At 50.4% G+C, this 20,033-nt stretch overlaps 1 protein-coding gene across 2 annotated transcripts in view; it reads left to right on the top strand.

Moving 5' to 3' along the window:
• Positions 1 to 367: 367 nt before the first annotated feature.
• The window catches only part of LOC309538699 (serpin B3-like), a 39,783-nt gene continuing 20,117 nt past the window's right edge, over positions 368 to 20,033 (top strand). The window contains exons 1-9 of one of the 2 annotated variants that reach the window (XM_082234527.1): positions 368 to 417; positions 614 to 798; positions 1,675 to 1,755; positions 2,171 to 2,296; positions 2,746 to 2,892; positions 3,237 to 3,354; positions 3,782 to 3,933; positions 4,446 to 4,613; positions 4,802 to 5,893. In XM_082234527.1, the coding sequence (XP_082090653.1) occupies positions 631 to 798; positions 1,675 to 1,755; positions 2,171 to 2,296; positions 2,746 to 2,892; positions 3,237 to 3,354; positions 3,782 to 3,933; positions 4,446 to 4,613; positions 4,802 to 5,194 (1,353 nt within the window). In that variant the 5' untranslated portion in view covers positions 368 to 417; positions 614 to 630 and the 3' untranslated portion in view covers positions 5,195 to 5,893. Of the gene's footprint in view, positions 418 to 613; positions 799 to 1,674; positions 1,756 to 2,170; positions 2,297 to 2,745; positions 2,893 to 3,236; positions 3,355 to 3,781; positions 3,934 to 4,445; positions 4,614 to 4,801; positions 5,894 to 20,033 lie in introns of those variants that run through there. The other variant, XM_082234528.1, reaches the window with a different exon arrangement.

Here is a 20,033-nt window from a genome sequence, read left to right on the forward strand (position 1 = left end):
GGGACATACATTCTTTCAATGGAGTCTCTTGGGGGAAAACTTGGTTTTAAGGGACAGTTTCGAGGGGATATTTGGAGTGCTTTGGGACACGCTGACAATACTCCGATGCTGACAGGGTGTGTCACATTGTGCCTGCACTTTGCAGTAGATGAAGTATACATAATTAAGCAAAGTCATACAGGGAGTATATGTGGCAATCCAAGATAATTACCTTTGATCATTAGAAATGTCCAGTTTTTGCATCGTACTGGTTTCATTATGTAAATTTGAATTAATCTTTTTTTTTGCAGATTCAGAAAATACAAAGTAGTTTAATGGTTGTGGGGGTGTGAGCTGATCAGTATAAATACCAGCGTCTCACAGGAGGAGAGCATCACACTCACCTGCCAGACTCCTATCATCACAGCTGAAGCCAAGGTAAGCAGCTCTCCTTTCAAGCATCCATGCAGCCTTGTGTTGGGTGATGTGCATCTTTACAGCAGTTCTTTTATCATGGGTAGTTCTTCAAAACTGTGGGTTTGGTGATAGAATGTATTGCAGTGCAGAAGTAGGAACAAGTATATCTGTATTCTGAAGGATCCTGAAATGACGAGCTGTTTTGGTCTTCCCTCAGAGCTTTTGAATTCCATCATGACCACCCTGCCTGAAGCCAATGGTAAATTCGCCGTTGACGTTTTCAAAGTGTTGACCACTGAGCACCCATGTGACAACCTCTTGATCTCCCCTGTGAACCTCACCGCAGGCCTGGGCCTCCTCGCTTATGCATCTGGTTGTGAACAAGCAGATCAGATCAAGAAGGTGGGTCTAATCAAGTAGTAGAGATGCAGCCTTCAAACTGGGCTCATCATTAGCAGATACCTTTCCATCACCGGTTATATTTGATACAAGTTGAGAAAAAGAATGACCTCACTGTGGCTTGATCCAGTAATAAGCCCAGTCAACGTCTCTGCACAAAATCCCATAAATGTGCAGAGATCAAAGAATATTGCATCACTAGTCATGGAGGAGAAATTTGGTTGAATGGAATGGAAATCTTCCAAATGGAATCTTCCAAATTTGTAGTTTTCAAAACAATGTACGAGCCAAAAACAGCTCTTTTTAAATATATTTTTTCTTACCTGTACTTGTTTTGTAAAAATAATATTTACAAAAATTCATATATTGGGGAAAATTTGCATAAAAATGCAGATATTAACGAAAGTAGCATAACATGCATTGTATTGGAGAAATGCTTGCAAAAATGTGTGCATTAGTAAAAGAAAATGCATCTGAAATGGGTTTATTAGGAGAATTTCACACTAAAATGCTTGTGAATTTTCAGGTGGATCTTTTTAAAAAAATAAATAAAAAATAGCAAACTGTTGCAAAATGTGGAGAACTAAATTTAAGATTCTCATCCTATATGAGATTTGTTTCTATCATCTCAAGGCAGAACCATAGATTGCCTGAAGTTTATATGTATTTTTGGATCATTAATTTAGCATGATTCAGATATCATATGCCAAATATGTTGAATAATTTCAAAGATTAGTATGCACGAAGATATCCATCCTGCCACTGTCATATATGATCTAAGAGTCATGTGAGTCGTCCCTAATATACATATCAGGATAATAAGTGCTGCTGCTATAATATTGCCTGTGCAACTGAAGCAATGTTCTAATTTCATTCAAGGTCCTGCATTGGGATGAAGTGAAAGAGTGTGACAAACCCAGAAGCAGGAGCCTGGGACAGTCAACAACCAGACTAAGAAGGGTATGTAGAAGAACGCTTGGATAAAGGTGTATTCCTCCCCTGCCCATAGAACCCAGCTTGCATATTAGTATTATCTCCTGTTATCTCAGCATCAAATCCATGCCTGTTGGGCAAAAACATCTCTAAAGGAAGAAAAGGGGCCTTGAGCACTGAATCAGCTCTTAAAAGTGCAAATGTCATTTTCGTAAATATATTTGCAACAAAATATTTGGATGTGAAGTTTACATCGCTCCTTGAGATGAAGGAGGATTAGAGCATGAATATATGTGTCTGATATCAGTGCCTCATCAGAACAAGGATTGGCTGATGTTTAAAAAACTAATTTGGTTTCATGCCAACATTTCTTATTCCTTTATTGTAAATGGGCTGGGATTGAACTACCTATGGATGCAGACATTTTATAACTTCATTGCAGACCCAAGGTGCTGGTGGTGCCAAACCGAGACCCCGTCCTGAACCTAAACCTTGTGACAAGAGACGAGTCATTCACCGCCCAGCTCCTTGCCCTGAGCCCGAGCCCGAGCCACGTTGTCCTAGACGCGTAAGTTGTGAAACATCTGGAGAGTTTCATCAAAATAATAATAATAATCACACACACACAAATAGACATTTAGGGGATTATCTCTAAGTATTCTAAATGATACCACACAACTTGTGATAAAATCCACAGGAAAGTAGGAATGAAACCGCTAAATTCTTGCTTAGATGTGAAGTTCACTGGGTGATGTTGAGTCAGTCACCATCAACCCCCCATCTAACATTGCCGTGAGCATAAAATTGAGTACATCACAAGAAAGATGTGCTGGGCTGCCTGGAGGGATTCAGATGTGATAAATGTTTACTTCAAAGTAGGCATTCCTGAGTTCGACTTTCAAGCAAGCTTTGTTGCTTAAGATAAGTCTGTACGTTTTCTTTCTCACAAGATATACCCTTAAGAAGATAAGTAGCCAGGTGTTGTGAGAATTAACCTCCTTCTTTTTGAATCCTTAGGATGTTCCTTGCTATGAGTGTGAGAAGCCTGAAGGAATCCATACGGCATTCAGCAAAATCCTTGCGACTCTTAATGAGCCCAGCGCCAACTATACCCTGAGCTTTGCCAACAAGCTCTATGGAAACAAGGACATTGCCTTCATCCAGGTAACTCTAATTTTGGCCTCTATGGGTGCTCCACTGTACTGTGAGAACCAAGTGCAAATTACAACCTGCAACTGACTGTATTCTACCATAAATGGGTTCATCATCTACTGGTGTCTGTCAAACTTGTGCCTCATTCCCAGGCAACCAGAGAGATCTACTACGATAATGATTATCTGCTCTATGAAAGTCTCCACCTGCAAAATTTAGTGTTCTGAAACTACAAAGAGGCACTGAATCTTTAAGGGCATTAGGCAGTACTCAAATGTGAGAGAATACTCTGGACATTTTCTGTTTTCTTATATATATTCTGATACATGGATCCAATGTTTTCTTGTTCTGCTCAGAAATTCGTTTTCTGTGCTCTGAAACTGTACTTGACTGAAGTGGATGGTGTTGATTTCCATAATGCCCCCGAGGAAGTGAGGAGACTCATCAACCTTTGGGTTGAAACCCGTACACATGGTAAGACCACAGAATGCACTAATGACCCCTTCCTGACATAACCTTCATGATACGGAGGTCTCCGGTCTTTGTTCTTCTGATGCTGGTTCAAAAAACCAGTTAAATCTTTCCTATTCCCCAAGAATAAGCTAAGAGGACACTGTGGCCTCTGCTTTCCTTCAAAAATAAGGAAAGGTAGGATTGATTTGTTGTAAAAAACTGGTGCTCATACTAATTTTATTTGCTTATAAAAACAGTCAAACGCTCCCATTCTGTTGCAAAGGACTACTTATGGTATAATTAAGTACTTTATTCAAGCTGTTCCATTTATTCTCCATCAACCGTGAACTACAAATTGTATGCTCTTGTTTTATTTGGAGGAATGCAGTAGACTAGTTAAAACCCGCCCCCATTCCCAAAAAACCCATTGTAACAATTTCTTTGCCAGGTAAGATCAAGGATCTTCTCCCCAAGGACAGCTTTGACTGCCTTGTTCAGCTCCTGCTGGTGAATGCTCTCTACTTCAAAGGACAATGGGAAGTGAAATTTGACAAAGAGCTCACAGAAGAAGCTCCCTTTTACCCACATCACGCAGATGAGGTGAGTTAGAAACATATTCCTCGCTTCCTTGCTTCTTTTGTGCAGAGACAATGTACCTTGTAACTTCCAGAATACATGTTTAGTGTTGGAGTTGAGTTGCCCCAATAAGGTCTTGATGGAGGTCACTTGCAACACTTGGTGCAAGGAAGGCTCTGCAATGCTGGACAGTCATCACCACTTCTAGTTGAAGATGATGACCCAAAACTAGAGTTAGCTGTCCTAAAGCCCCACTGCTAACAATGGGGTTTAATTTGGCTACTTGATGCCAGTCCAATTGATTTCAATTTAGTAGGATTGTTGCTGAAATTACAAAAGAGAATAATCAGCTGTCTCCCTTTTCTTTTTCTCTGGGAGGTGTTTTTTGTTTTTTTTTGGGGGGGTTGCAATGCCGAATCTCATGATCTGAAAGAAAGAAAGAACGAAAGAAAGAAAGAAAGAAAGAAAGAACTTCCCAAAGCAAACTAAGTTCCTTCTCTCTTTTTAAATATTTCCTTTTTTCCTTTTCTTCACAGAAGGAATGCCACAGTGTGCAGCTGATGCACAGGAAAGGTGTCTACAATGCAGGGACAATTGACCTATGTGATGTTCAAGTCCAAGTTGTTGAGATCCCCTACAAGAACAATGAACTGACCTTCGCTCTGCTGCTGCCAGTAGACTGCAGTGCAGAAGCTCTTGAACAGGTAAATGGTCTTTCCATTCCTATGATACTGTCCATGGTCTTATTCACCTCATCCATCTCTGGCCCTCGATTTCAATAATACTGGTGTGGAAAAAGTCTGTTGATATATTTTTCTTATTGTATTCTCCCTTGTTTTGATTTAATCTGGGATTGGAATGATATCACTATAACTTCCATGTGTTCCTCTAGCTGGAAGATGGACTTAGCCATGAGCATCTGCTTGACCTGTCCTGTCATCTGAAGGCCATTGAGGTGGATTTGGCCATTCCCAAGTTCAGCTCAGAGAAGAGCATTGAAGCCAACGAATACCTGAATCTTCCGGATCTGACTGACCACGAAAAGGCCGATTTCTCTGGAGCAACCACAACAGAAGGCGTGGCTCTGACTCATCTGGTCCATGATGCTGCTATCGAGATTGATGAGGAGGGTGGTGAAGAACCAGAGCCAGTCCCTTGCCCCAAAGATAGGCGTCCACGCCGGGAACCTGTGGAGATTCGGGCTGACCGTCCTTTCCTCTATTTCGTCCGGCACAATTGCACCCAGAGCATCATTGCTCTCGGTAGATTTGCTAAGCCAGAATAAAGGAAGAGTTCTGATGCATGGAACAAGATCAATGGAAAACGGATATGGAAGATGTTTTATTGAAGAATATTGTTTCCCTCTCTCCTCTTTACTCAGCAAGGCCAACCTTTGCATAGCTTTGGGCAAAGAGAACTTTCATTGGGTGGCGGGCCTAATTTTCATGGTATGACAATGATGTTTTATAGGATTGTTGCTCTACCTGCCTTCTCCTGTCATTTTACATCTTTTCAATAAGATGTTTGATAAATGACAATATTGCGATGGAAGAAGCTGCACTTCTTTGGGCCACAACTAATTTTTTCTAAATGGAACACTGGGGTGGAGTCAGGAAAATGTTGCTATTCTGGAATCTGCTTCTTGATGAAAGTCGTCCTGTTCTTTCCTGATGCAAATCTGCCTAACCAACTGAAGCAAAATTGTATGCCTTCTACTGAATTATCTTGCCTGAAGTCAGCAGCATGAGGCTGCCATCCTAGATCTACTTACTTGGAAGTAAGCCCTGCTAAATTCAGTGGAACTTCTGAGTAGACATGTATTGGACCACACTACGAAACAGGAAACTGCAGTCTGGCTCTTTGAAATGAAAATCTTTCCACGTTGCTTGTGAGATTACAGCTTTTCTTTGAAATTTATGAAACTTTCTTGCATCTTTTGTACTGAAGCTGCACAATATCTGAATAAACAAAGCATTTAATAAAACTTGTTTTGCAGTCTTCACTCCTGTGAGATATATTGTAGAGTACGAGTTCCCAAGGATTGTGATGACAAATCTTCCCCAGGCACTCAGACAATAATTTTTATGACTAAAGTCAACCCATAAGATAAGGATCCCCTCCTTCGCATTTCAAAAACTGAAGAATTGTTGTGCACAACATCACAAGATGAGTGGTATTTGGAGGTGGCGGCACAGAAATCAGTAACTTTTCCCCAAACTTAGAATAAGGTAGAGGTTGAGTCTGTAACCCAAATGCCAAACCGCGTATTTGACCCCACATAATGCAACAAAATATTCATTTCCTGGGAGGAAAACTTCCCACAGAAATACAGACAGGCAGCTCCAATTGCCCCAGACTTCTCCTTTCCTTTCCTAAGAATGCCTCTGAAGGAAAGAAAGATGTCTGGAAGGTAGCCATTGCCTCTGGAAGAGTTTAAACAAGTGGGGCAGGGTTTGACTTCCTGATACACTGGATCAGGCGCGGGGAACTTTTCTGGACCAAATACAGACCCCCGTGCCTCTGAATCTAAACCACGAGACTCTCCCTAGCCCAGCCCTTAATGTTACATGCTATCCCTATCGCCACAGCAGTGCGTTTGCTTCAGAAATGAGGCACAGAGGAGACTGTAGTGTCAATATGGTTTTATTTGCACATATATACAACCTTGGTTTACTGTGGAGGGAGTTCCAGCATTACACTCTGCAGGTTCTGAAGCTTCAACAGGCAGATTGGCAGCGACTTTGAAAGGCCCCAGCAGCCAAGAGATTGGTATGTCTGTTGTGCTCTTTGTATTCCAGCATTCTTGTGCTCTCTGCACTGTCTGGTGGCTCTGGGCCAGGAGGGTGCTGGAGAGGTTCTTGGAGGATCTAACAATGGAGAAGGTCCTTTGCTCCTTTCATAGGTGCAGCAGGCTTTGGTCTAAAGGCAGAGAAATGCACTGTGCCATCTCGGTCCCTTTGTTCCAGCCTGTCACCCTCAGCTCACTTCTCCCTCTCTCTGCTAACAGGCTCCATGGATCTCTTCCCTGTAGCGAAAACACAGCTAAGAAGCTCAGATCATATATGTGACTGATGCCCTTCTTTGGAAATTAAATAATACCCAGACTTTAACATTCAAAACATTTACTTGCATAAACTTATAGATGAATGGAAACATAATATTTAGAGTCACATGCTTATCTAAGCATGGGCTTACAGTCTTTTATTCCAATCAACTGTATTTTTCCTCTCTTTTCAGAGCTCAGCCCTTTTAGCCTTCTGTATCTCAGTTAGGCCGTGTGTTGCAGTGCCTATGAGAGAGGTCCACTCTTATCTTCTCCTGCAGCATTGCTCTCTTTCTTTCAAGCAGAGAAGAAGCACTCCAACACTCGATTCAACTTAGCAGCGTTCACAGTGGATTCTAAAATGGAGTCTCTCCTTCACTAGATACCCCCCATGTGACCAACGTTAGCCAATCACGTGCAAACTACCAGAACTCTCTCTAGAATTCACGTACCAATCATTCAAATTTAAACACATAATAATGCATACAAGCGTTTACAATTTCAGTGAATTAAATTACTATATTCAACACCCCCAGCCTACGCCATCCAAACCTGAAGCTCTGGACCTGGCTTTTGCCTCTGTTCACCATTCCTTGATGTGAGAAGAGGCTCACACTCCTCTGCTGTCCAGCCCAGAGCAACCGCTTCGTTAATTACTTATTGCTTTCTTTTATACTACATGATGGCTCTTCTCTCCAGGTGAGTTTCCTCCTGAGCAGGAAACTGATACTGCCTGAATTTTAACACTGCCAAATCTAACGTTTGTCACCCAGTTTAATAATCCAAGCTTTTTAAATTATTTCTAACATTTACTAACCCTATAAATTAGTGGTGCCTTGCACCCACAAACCCTGGCACCCAAAACCTGTAGCATTACCCTCCTCTAAGAAAAGCACACCTGCACCAGATGTGTAAAAGAATTACAGAAAAGTTAGTAAAGGCATTTAAAGTCGTTGTAGTAGTAGTAGTAGTAGTAGTAGTAGTAATAATAATAATAATAATAATAATAATAATGCAAATCATAACACCATAACATTGTAGCAGCCCATTCCTTTCCTACAGTTCCCACTATTGAGAAGCCCCACCAGACCTTCTTATTTCTTTTGCTTTCCTGCAGCAGAGGAGAACTTCTAAAAACACACCCCGCCAACAGAACAGTTCCTAAAAATCATTCATCAGTTCAGTTTCTAAAAATTATCAGTGGGTTCCCATCACTAGAAACATGTAAACCCGCCCCCCCAAGTCCACAGTGTTTAAAAGAAACCTATTGCTAAGATTTGCTGGAAGGATGATTGTAGTAAACCAAGGGTCAGCAACCTTTTTCAGCCGTGGGCCGGTCCACCGTCCCTCAGACCATGTGATGGGCCGGACTATATTTTGGAAAAAAAATATATGAATGAATTCCTATGCCCCACAAATAACCCAGAGATGCATTTTAAATAAAAGCACACATTCTACTCATATAAAAACCACACTGATTCCCAGACTGTCCGCAGGCCGGATTGAGAAGGCGATTGGGCCGCATCCAGCCCACGGGGCTTAGGTTGCCTACCCCTGTAGTAAACAGTCTCAGAAAGCAGAACACAAACCCCTGCCCATCCCTCACACTGAGCAGCTTTCTCCATGGTGCTTTGCTTGGGATTTACACATAGTTCTCTGTTCAAGTAGCTGTTCAAGAAGCAAACTCCCTGGTGATTTCAGCCTCACCCGGTTCTGCAGGGACACAAGCTGTGCTCTGCTTCTGGGTGTTTCCCACACTAAGAAAGGCACCACCATTTTCTCAAGCACACTGTCAGCATAATTTCTTTTCCATCACAAATTCATCAGGAGCCTGATGTTAGTATTTTCATTCTCCATTGCTGTTGGATCTCATGATCCACTGTTTACAGTCCTTTGTGACAGGAGTGTGGGAATGAAACCAGACACTGTACTTCCGTCCTATGGGCTTTTGTACTTTCTCTTTGCTAGCTGCTTTTGGACAGAGCAGATGTGTGAAGCTGCTGCTCACACTAGCCATGTTTGTTGTTTTGATTTGTAAATCAAGGAAGCTTTCGCGATGCCAATGCCTTCACAGCCTCGCTTCTTGCTGTTACTCTGCTGATGCATTTGCGTGCCCACAGCTCCACCGGAGGTGGGTCGCTGGACACCTGTGTGAGCTCTATTAAGTTGTGAGTTGACATAGCAGCCGGCACAGCGATTTCTTCAAATAGCTCTTTTATTCTGGTAAGCTGGAAATAAACTGACTGCGAACAGCTCAGCCGGCCTGTATTTATAGTCAGCCGGCTGTCAACATTGTAACCATAACAGCTCAGAGTTCCCGCCTAAAATAACGGACGCGGACCTGAGTGAAAACTATCTACAGACCTGAGTGAAAACTATATACAATATCCCCCTGTTGGCCCAGGGTGAACTACACTACATAACACCAGACCTGAGTGAAAACTATATACAATATCCCCCTGTTGGCCCAGGGTGAACTACACTACATAACACCCCTCCCCACCGAGATAAGGCGTTAGTTACTGTCAGAGCTGCTTGAAGATCCTAGCTCACAGAGGATCACGCTAGCCAGCGATCATTTAGTAAAAGTCTTTATTGAATTACAGTTTCCATTCTCACGCTGCTGCGCGCAACTCTACGTCTAGTAGCTAGATCGACGAAGCTCCGTCTGAGTCTCCGCCCCGTGCGCACCAACTTAATATCCTAGCCCTGCTCCACCTTTTCCGCCTGACTGTCCTCCTCTGGGTCCCTCTACCCCCCGGGGCTTCTTCCTTCCGGGATTCTTCTGACGCTGACCCGGACCCTCCTGCCTCCTTGCGCCGGGCTTTAGGACCTGGCTCCCTTTCCGGGCTGCTTACTGCGCCGCCTTCCTCTGCATTTGAACTTGGCGCGCGCGCCCAACCTTCCACTTTCCTCTTAACCGTTTCTTCGCTCCCCGATGGAGGTGTGGCCACTCCTGACTCATGCCCTCCCTCCTGTGGTGAGCTGCCAGCGCTTGCCCCCTGGCTCCCTTCCTCTTCCCTGCTCTCTGGCGGTGACGCTGGTCCCGATTTCCAACTGCTCTCCTCTGAGTCCCCTCTGGCTCTATCTTCCTGGGGTGCCCCCCTAGACTCCCCCCTTGCCCTGGCCACTGGTGCTCCTTTCTGTGAATCCTCTGATTCACTGGAAAGACTCGGAGATCTCGGGTCGTCGTCATCACTCATCTTTTCTTCTGCCTCCTCCCCTTCGCTCTCTGTTTCCTCCCTTGCCCTTGCCTCTGCTCCTAAACCCCTGACATCCATCCCCCCCTCGAAGCCCCCCATTCCCCCCTCCCCTCCTTCCGGTGCTGGAGCTGGGGTGTGCTGTTGCAAAGGGACGAACGTCGGATATCGATCGCTTCCCGTGGCGGGCCTCCATCTGAAGTCTCGCGGGTCTTCCTCCCTGCTCTCGTCGACGACGGTCACCTCCGCTTCCATCTCTGTGCCGCCGTGCTCGAAACCAGGGTCGTCCCCGAAAACGTCCATGTCCGTCTCTCCCTCACTTCCTCCTGGCGGCGTTGCTCGTCCTGGGCCTTCCAGCCACCTTCTGCGGAACTGCTCCTCTGGTCTATCGTCCCACCAATACGAGGGTTCTGATGCAGATCCCGAGGGTGACCCCTCCGGGGAACGGACGTCTTGTGTCGGGTCCTCGTCCGAGTCGAACCCCCGGAAAGTGCTGGCCGAAAGCGTGGGCGTGAAAAGCCAGTCGTCGAAAAAGTCTGCTGGCATAGGTCTATGTGGGAAGAGGGCATGAAACTCGTCTTTGAGTAGAGGTTCGTCCAAGGCGTAGCCCGGCACCCAGCTGTTCGCACTGGCCAGGGTGCCCTCCTTGGCGAGAAAGTATTCTACCCCCTCTTCCCCCCATCTGGAGTCCAAAATCTCCGTGACGTCATTGATGCGCTCCTTCTGTGCCACTCCCGCGTGCCCCGTTCTGTCTCTGACCGGACTCGGTGCCGTTCCGGGTTCCTGGAACCTGTGCGGTGCCTTGTAGGGAGTGAGCACCGATCTGTGGAACACCGGATGCATTCTGGAACCCTCCGGAAGTGCCAGTCTGAAAGCTACCGGGTTGACCTGCTCTTCGACTTGGTAGGGTCCCAGTTGTTTATGCCCTAGTTTCTTCTTGGCCAACGACCTGGCCGGCACTGCGTGGGCTGCTAACCAGACCCAGTCTCCCACGTGGAGCTCTTCGCCAACCCTTCTGTGCCTGTCCGCTTGTACCTTGTATGCGTGTTTGGCCAGCTCCAGGTGGCGCCTCAGCTGATCGTGGACTTCCTGCAGCTCCGACGCGAACGCATCTGCTGTCTGCGGCTCCCCCTCCCCCATTCTTTCCAGTCCCGGGAAGGTTCTGGGGTGCCTCCCGTTGTTGGCGAAAAACGGCGTGACCCCCGTGGACACGTGCTTCGTGTTGTTGTAGGCGAACTCGGCAAGCGGCAGGTAATCCACCCACGTCGCAGGCTGTTGATTCGCATAGCATCTCAGGTACTGCTGCATGATGGCATTGACCCGCTCCGCTTGCCCGTTGGTCTGCGGGTGTCTCGCCGACGCCAGGTTGATCTTGACGTTTAGGAAGCCCATCAGCTTCTGCCAGAAATTCGAGATGAACTGCCGCCCGCGGTCGGACAGAATAGACCGTGGCAGACCGTGAACCTTGAACACGTGGTCTATGAACAGTTTGGCGGTTTGCTCCGCCGTGGCCACCTTCGCACACGGAATGAAATGTGCCATCTTGGAAAACAGGTCCACCACCACCAGCACTGCCGTCTTGCCCCTCGAGCTGGGCAGATCTGTGACAAAGTCCAGAGCCACCCTTTCCCAAGGTTCGACCGGAGTTTGCAGCGGTTCCAACAGTCCTGCCGGCGGTCTGTGCACTGGTTTGGCCCTCTGGCAGGTGTCACACCTCGCCACGTAGTCTGCGACCTCCCCTCTCATTCCAGGCCACCAGAAATCCCTGGCTACTAATTCCACCGTCTTCTCCTTGCCAAAGTGCCCGGCCGTGGGCGCGTCGTGCAGCTGCTGCAGCACCTTGGCGCGAAGGTCGTCTCCCGGCACGTAGATGGCCCCTTTACGGATGAGCAATCCATCTCGTAGCTGGAAACCGTCGGCCGCAGCCTTGCCCCTTTGCACCTCTGCCATCTTTGCTTGCGCGAAGGAGTCATCCTGCAACGCTCGTCGCACCGCCTCCAGGTCCACGGTGGCCGCGGCGCACGCCCATACTGTTGGTGCGAAGATGTGCATGGCGGCCGCTGGCGTTGCGTCCTCCAGATACTGTGGCTTACGGGAGAGGGCGTCCGCCATGATGTTAGTGTCCCCCGGGACATACTCTATGCGGAAGTCGAAGTTCGCAAAAAACTCAGCCCAACGTATCTGCCTCTGGTTTAGGAACTGTGCCGTGCGCCAGTGCTCCAGATTCTTGTGGTCCGTGCAAACCTGCACCGTGTGCTTGGCGCCGATCAGGAAGTGCCTCCACGCTTTGAACGCTGCATGAATGGCCAGCAACTCCCTGTCCCAGATGGTGTAGTTCTGCTCGGACTTGCTGAGCTTCCTGGAGTAAAACGCTCCTGGCCGCCACACCCCCTGCTGGTCCTTTTGCAGCAGGACCGCCCCCACGGCTCTGTCCGAGGCGTCTGTCTCCACCCTCATCGGCCTGCTGGGGTTGACGTGAAGCAGCTGCTCTTCCGACGCGAAGAGACGCTTGAGTGCCTGAAAGGACTGCTCCGCCTCCTCTGTCCAAACGAACTTCTTTTTCTTGGAGCTAAGCGTGTCTGTGATGGCCGCTGTCTGCATAGCGAAGCCCTTGATAAACTTGCGATAGAAGTTCGCAAAGCCGACAAACCTTTGGACCTCTTTTCGGTTGCGTGGACTCTTCCAATCCAATACCGCTCGAACCTTGGCGCTGTCCATGGCGAGCCCCTTGTCAGACAACTTGTAGCCCAGAAAATCCACCTCCGTCACGTCAAATTGGCACTTCTCCAGCTTGGCGTAGAGCCTATGTTGCTTTAGTCTGGTCAGCACTTCCTTGACGTGTCTGTCATGCTCCTGCTGCGATTCCGAAAAGATCAGGATGTCATCTAAGAAACAGACGCACGTCTTGTAGAGAAGTCCCGCCAACACGTGATGCATGAAAGCTTGAAAAACGTGGGAGCCATTTTGCAATCCAAAAGGCATAACTCTGTATTCGTAGGTACCCAGTGGCGTGAACATGGCCGTCTTCCACTCATCTCCCTCCCGCATGCGAATGAGGTTGTACGCCCCTCGCAGGTCTAACTTGGTGAACACTTTTCCCTTCCGCACCTTCGCCAGGAGGTCGTCGATTCGTGGCATGGGGAAGTCCGACGGCTTGGTCCCATTGTTTAAAATGCGATAGTCCACGACCAGTCTTTTTTGGGGCGTGTCTCGCTTTTTAACAAAGAATACAGGACTGCCCCCCGCTGCCTTGGACTCTCGGATGAAACCGCGCTCCAAATTATGATCTAAGAACTCTTTGAGTTCCTGCAGCTCGTCCTCTGACATGGAATACAGCTTCCCTTTGGGCAGCGCCGCCCCCGGCAGCAGGTCAATTTTGCAGTCATATGGTCTGTGAGGGGGTAGCCTGTCCGCCTCCTTCTCGCAGAAAACTTCCAAAAATTCTGCGTACTTGTGGGGAATCGCTTGCAGCGTGCCTAGCTGCAGCTGTGACTCCTCTTGCTCCCCTTCCTGCTGGGGCATGATGCAGTGTTCAGCACAAAAGGAAGAGCCGAAGGTCAGCTGCCTCTGGTACCAAGCCAGCGCCGGGCTGTGCTTGTCCAGCCAACTCATGCCCAATACAATGGGCGTGTCCGATAGCTGAGTGACGTTGAAGCTGATGATTTCCCTGTGATTCCCAAGTCGCATCACCATTGGCGGCGTCTGCTTCACCACTTGCCCCCCTAGCAACTCCCTTCCATCCACCGTGACAACCTGCAGGGGCAGCGTGGCAGGCAGCAACTGTATAGCGTGCTTGTCGACAAACTCCTGCCCTATAAAGTCCGCGTTGCTGCCCGAGTCGATGGTAATTGGCACGTCCATGGTGATTCCATTGGGCAGCTGGAGAGATGCGGTGAGCCTCACCACTGGTTTGGGCGGGAGGGGGTTCACGGGCTGTAAAATCTCTGGGGACTGCTTCACTGACACGTCTGGCTGGGCCCCAGTGCCTCTTCCTCCAGCCAGACATCGTCGTTTCCCTGCTGTGGTTCTCCTTGCTGCGTTGCTGCATTCACCATTGCTGAGGCTGCAGTGAGCTTGTGGAGCCTCTGGGGACACTCTTTCGCCATATGCCCTGGCTCCTCACAGACGTAACACTTCCTGTTCCCTCTAGGAGGCTTCGCTTTCACTGCTGCCGGTGCTAGGGCTCTGGTTGCTGACTGAGCCCTTGCACCTCCAACCTCCATAGGTTCGGCTCCTCCTCCTGGCGGAGGCGTGGATTGCGCCCGCGCTGCTTCTCTGGGAAGGAAGGAGGGGCCCCTGGCTGATTCGCGCCCTCCACGCCCTTCGTCCCTGCTCCACGGACGTTCTTCCAGCCTCACCCCCACTGCCAGTGCCCTCTGAACGACCTCCTGGGTGGTTCGGGGTCTCTCCCCCCTCGCGATCTCATCTTTAATCAAGCTGTGCAACCCCTCCCAAAAGAGGTCTCTTACAGGGGCCGAATCTCTGTCCCATTCCAGGGCACTGACCAAGGCGAAAAAGCGTGCATGATACTGTCTGACGCTGGCCCTCCCTTGTCTTAGCCCATGCACCTCCTTCCGGGCAAGATCCACGTCAATACTTGATAAAAAACACCCATCCATCGCTTTAATAAAGGCATCTGCATTCTGGAGCGCCGGATCCTTATCCCTCCATAAATTGCGTAGCCATGCTTTAGCATCCCCATGCAAATGGGCCATGATGAATCCCACTCTCTCTTGCTCATCTCTAAAGTCTTTATGCAGCAGTTGCAGTGCGCACAGTACGTCTGCTCTAAAGTTGGGATACTGTTGCAGGTTCCCATCGAAGTGAGAGACCAGCCCGCCTGTTCGTCTCGCCAACCCAATTCCCTCCTGCCGGGGTGTCTGCTTCGTCAGCACGTCTAACCTGATCTGGAGATCCCTGCAGGCGGCAGCTGCCTCCTCCTCTCTCTTCCTGGATGCGAGAGCCTCGGCATTCAGTTGTGCCACTGCTTTTCTGAGTTCCTCTATCTGCTGCTCAGCCGTCATGTCGTCTGCTGTTCGTGAGCTCACTAGTAGGCACCTGTTTCTCTCCCCTCCTCGGGGCTGTAGATGCCCACAATTTGGGGACGGAGCTTACTGTCAGAGCTGCTTGAAGATCCTAGCTCACAGAGGATCACGCTAGCCAGCGATCATTTAGTAAAAGTCTTTATTGAATTACAGTTTCCATTCTCACGCTGCTGCGCGCAACTCTACGTCTAGTAGCTAGATCGACGAAGCTCCGTCTGAGTCTCCGCCCCGTGCGCACCAACTTAATATCCTAGCCCTGCTCCACCTTTTCCGCCTGACTGTCCTCCTCTGGGTCCCTCTACCCCCCGGGGCTTCTTCCTTCCGGGATTCTTCTGACGCTGACCCGGACCCTCCTGCCTCCTTGCGCCGGGCTTTAGGACCTGGCTCCCTTTCCGGGCTGCTTACTGCGCCGCCTTCCTCTGCATTTGAACTTGGCGCGCGCGCCCAACCTTCCACTTTCCTCTTAACCGTTTCTTCGCTCCCCGATGGAGGTGTGGCCACTCCTGACTCATGCCCTCCCTCCTGTGGTGAGCTGCCAGCGCTTGCCCCCTGGCTCCCTTCCTCTTCCCTGCTCTCTGGCGGTGACGCTGGTCCCGATTTCCAACTGCTCTCCTCTGAGTCCCCTCTGGCTCTATCTTCCTGGGGTGCCCCCCTAGACTCCCCCCTTGCCCTGGCCACTGGTGCTCCTTTCTGTGAATCCTCTGATTCACTGGAAAGACTCGGAGATCTCGGGTCGTCGTCATCACTCATCTTTTCTTCTGCCTCCTCCCCTTCGCTCTCTGTTTCCTCCCTTGCCCTTGCCTCTGCTCCTAAACCCCTGGCAGTTACAATCGTAATGGTTTCCTTATATACAGCACTACGCGTAATGGTTCAATTAGGCACAAAAGCATATCGGTTACATTTCCCCTACTTAGACCAACAGTGATACCTGTCCAACAACATAGTCCTTTAAATAAGTTGGGCGCTTGGAAACTCTGCCAGACCGCCGGGGACTGGTAGCCAAGTCCGGAGGGCCACACAGTTCTCGCTGAGGCTGTGGTGCGACCCTAGGTGGCGTTGGAACCAACTCCCCTGGACCCGCTGCTGTGGGTGGAGCCTCCGCAAGTGGAGTGGTCTGAGTCTGTTCTGAAACGGCTTGGTTCGGCTCCACGCTGGCAGTTTGCGAGGGAGGTGTAGGTGGGGCCTCGCCATCTGTACGTGTCTCTTCTGGAGCCGCAAGCGCAGTTGGGGGCACCTCGGTAGTGTCCACGTCCCCAACCCTGCGCCTAAGCTGGTCTATGTGCCGTCGCCACAAGCGTCTGTCTTCGAGTGCCACCTGGTATGAGCGAGGTCCAGTGACTCCCACTACTGTGGCTGGCACCCAAGGAATGTCCCCCACATAGTTCCGGGCAAAGACCTGGTTTCCTGGGACAAATGACCGTGGTGCGTTGGCACAGCCTGGGGGTTCAGCCACGGCAAAGTCTGGGTGTAGCCGGTCGAGCGGTGACCTGAGGCGGCGGCCCATAAGCAGTTCAGCAGGGCTCCTCCCTGTGGCTGCATGAGGGGTGATGTGTTGCATGAACAAGTATTCGGCGACCCGCTCATGCCAGTCTCCCCGGTCCAGGCGCGCCAGTGCCTCTTTTGTCGAGCGCACCATTCTTTCTGCTTGCCCGTTGCTGGATGGATGAAAAGGTGCCGTTAGGGCATGGCGGATGCCCAGTCCCAAAAGATACCGCTCAAACGTGCCTGACGTGAACTGCGGTCCGTTGTCAGAGACCAGGACATCAGGACACCCATGCGTTGCAAACAGGCCTCGCAGCACCCGGATGACAGCTTCGGTAGTGGTGGAGGGCATCAGGGCGACCTCCAGCCATTTGGAATAGGCGTCCACCACTACCATAAAGGTCCGGCCGTGAAAGGGGCCAGCCAGATCGATGTGCACCCTCGACCAGGGTGTCTTTGGCGTCTCCCAGGTGTGTCCCTTAGCTGCCGGTGGTGCAGGCCTCGACTCTTGGCATGCTTGGCAGGCGGACACCCAGGCAGTGATGGCATCGTCCATATTAGGCCACCAGACGTAACACCGAGCCAACGCCTTCATTTTGACAATTCCCGGGTGGCCAACGTGCAGAGCCTCCAGGACGCGCTGACGGAGTCCCTGGGGAATCACGACGCGGTCTCCCCACAGCAGACAGCCGCGATGAGCTGAGAGTTCATGTTGTCTGGTTGCGAGCTGTTGTCGAGCTGGCTGTAATTCCGTTCCGTCGGAGATAGTGTCCTGGAAAAGTAGGCGAGCGGTGCTTCTCTTCCATCTGGAAAACGGTGACTAAGGACAGCACCGATGCCAAAAGGTGAGGCGTCGCAGGCAAGGACCAGCGGCCTGGATTCACTGTACTGTACCAGCACACTGTCTGAAGAAAGGAGAGCCTTGACCGCGTTGAAGGCCGCCATCTCCCGATGACCCCAGGCCCAAGGCGTCTTAGTGCTAAGGAGTCGGTGAAGAGGCTCAGCCACTGTGGCTTTGTGGGGCAGGAACATGTTATAAAAGTTCAGCAGCCCCAGGAATGCCTGCAACTCCGTTTTGTTTTTTGGGGTGGTGGCCTGCTGGATAGCGCGGATCTTGGATGTGGTTGGATGAAGGCCGGAGGCATCGATAAGATAGCCCAGGAACTCTACCTGTGAAACGGCAATCTGGCACTTCTCCCTCTTTACCTTGAGCCCGGCCTCCTGGAACCTGGTCAGCACGGCACGGAGGCGCTCGAACAGCTGCTGGTGTGAGTCTGCAGACACCAAGACGTCATCAAAATATGGTACCACGCCCGGAAGCCCTTGCAGGAGACGCTCCATAAGGCTTTGGAAGATGCCAGGAGCCACACTCACCCCGAACTGCAACCGACGGCAACGGAATGCCCCCCGGTGGGTGACGATCGTCTGGGCCTCAGCAGTGGCATCATCGACAGGCAGTTGTTGATAGGCTTGGGCAAGGTCCAGCTTAGCGAAGATCTTACCCTCACCCAGGGAATGCAGCAGGTGGTGGACAACAGGAACCGGATAAGCGTGCTGCTGAAGTGCCTTGTTAATCGTGCACTTGTAGTCAGCGCAGATTCTCACCGACCCATCTGGCTTGACAGGCGTGACGATGGGGGTTTCCCACTTTGCGTGGTCAACCGGCTCCAAAACTCCTTGGGCGATCAGTTTGTCCAGTTGTTCGTCCACCTTAGCCTTGAGAGCAAAGGGAACCCGGCGTGGTTTTAGCTTGATGGGGGCGACTTGTGGATCAAGGCTAAAGGAGATGGGCGTACCTGTATATTGCCCCAAGGTGCCGTCAAAAACCTCGGCAAAGTCTTTGACCAGACCCTCAGTCTCTGTGTTAGAGATGCAGTTGATGCCGGTGATTTCCAGGCCGAGGGCATCAAACCAGTCTAGCCCTAGGAGGCTTGGCCGCTGACCTTCGACCACCACCAACCGGAGCAGGCCCGAAAAATCCTTGAAGGCGATCCGGAACCGGCCAACGCCTACCACGGGAATGTCGTTTCCCTGGTAGTCTCTCAGGTGTACGCGGTGAGAGTCGAGTTGCCTTTTGGACACTCTGGGTACCAGTCTTTTGAGGGTGCTCCATGACACGATGGACAGGGCAGACCCGGTGTCTATCTCCATGTCACATGGAGCTCCTTCAATGAGCACCGTGACGTTCAGCTTGCGTCGCGTCGGCGAGTCGGTTTGGCCAATCGTGGTTCCAGACGGGCAGCGGCAGTTGGTGAGAGCGAAACAACTTTCCTTGGCAGACTGGCGTGAAGACTTGGACTTGTGAGTCGATGAAGGGGGGGTGTCAGACGGAGCCGATCGGCAGACCTTAGCGATGTGGCCCCTTCTGGAACACTTCCTACAGATGGCGTCTCTGAATCGACACTTGGCACGGGAATGGTTGCCTCCGCAGCCAGCACATTCCGGTTGGCCCTTGGAGTTCTGTTGGAACTTCCTGCGCTCCCGCTTTGTCTGGTGCACATCATCGTCTTCACTGGAGGATGCCTCATCACTGCTGGCCTCTTCATGATGCACCGGAACTGGCTCCCTAGCAAGACGCGGGGTGCTGGACTTGCGGATCTCCTGAGCGGAGCGTTCAGCAGCTTCTGAGGCCACAGCCTCCTCAATGGCTTTCTGTAGCGTGAGGTCTGGCTTGGCTAGGAGACGCCGTTGCAGATGGATGTCCCGGACCCCGCAGACGATTCGATCCATCAGGGCATCGTCTAAGTCTCGGAACTCACAGTGCATTGCAGCTTGTCGCAGGGCGGTGGTGTAGTTGTTGATTGACTCCCCCTCTGCCTGGTTCCGGTGGTAGAACGCATGGCGGGCAGCAATCTTGGACGGCTTTGGTGCGTAGTGGCTGCGGAGCTTCTCTTGGATCGTGTCCCATGGTGTTTCCTGGACTGCTTCAGGCGCAACCAATGCTCGGGCCGTCTCAAACACCTCAGGCCCACAGAGGCTGAGGAATAGGCCCCGCTTCCGATCTCTTGATACTGCTGTCAGCTCGTTGGCTTGGAGGTAGCAGTCGAACCGAGCGAGGTAGGAGTCCCATGATTCAGATGCTGGCGCAAACGGCGGTAGAGGCACAAGTGAAGCCATGATTCCGATGCCGGCGTGAAAGGCGATGGATGGAACACAGTGCTCCAGCCAGAACAGTCAGCTCTGAATTGGTTCTGCCCAGTGATTTCGCTCAGTGATTTCGCTCAGTGATTTCGCTCTGTGATTCAGCTCAGTTCAGAGGCTGGCCGCATCTGGCTGTGCTCTGATGTCCATCCATCCCATCCTCGTCGCCAGTATTAAGTTGTGAGTTGACATAGCAGCCGGCACAGCGATTTC

Source organism: Podarcis vaucheri, assembly GCF_965113315.1.
Source record: "Podarcis vaucheri genome assembly, chromosome: 8".
Classification (NCBI taxonomy): Eukaryota; Metazoa; Chordata; class Lepidosauria; order Squamata; family Lacertidae; genus Podarcis; species Podarcis vaucheri.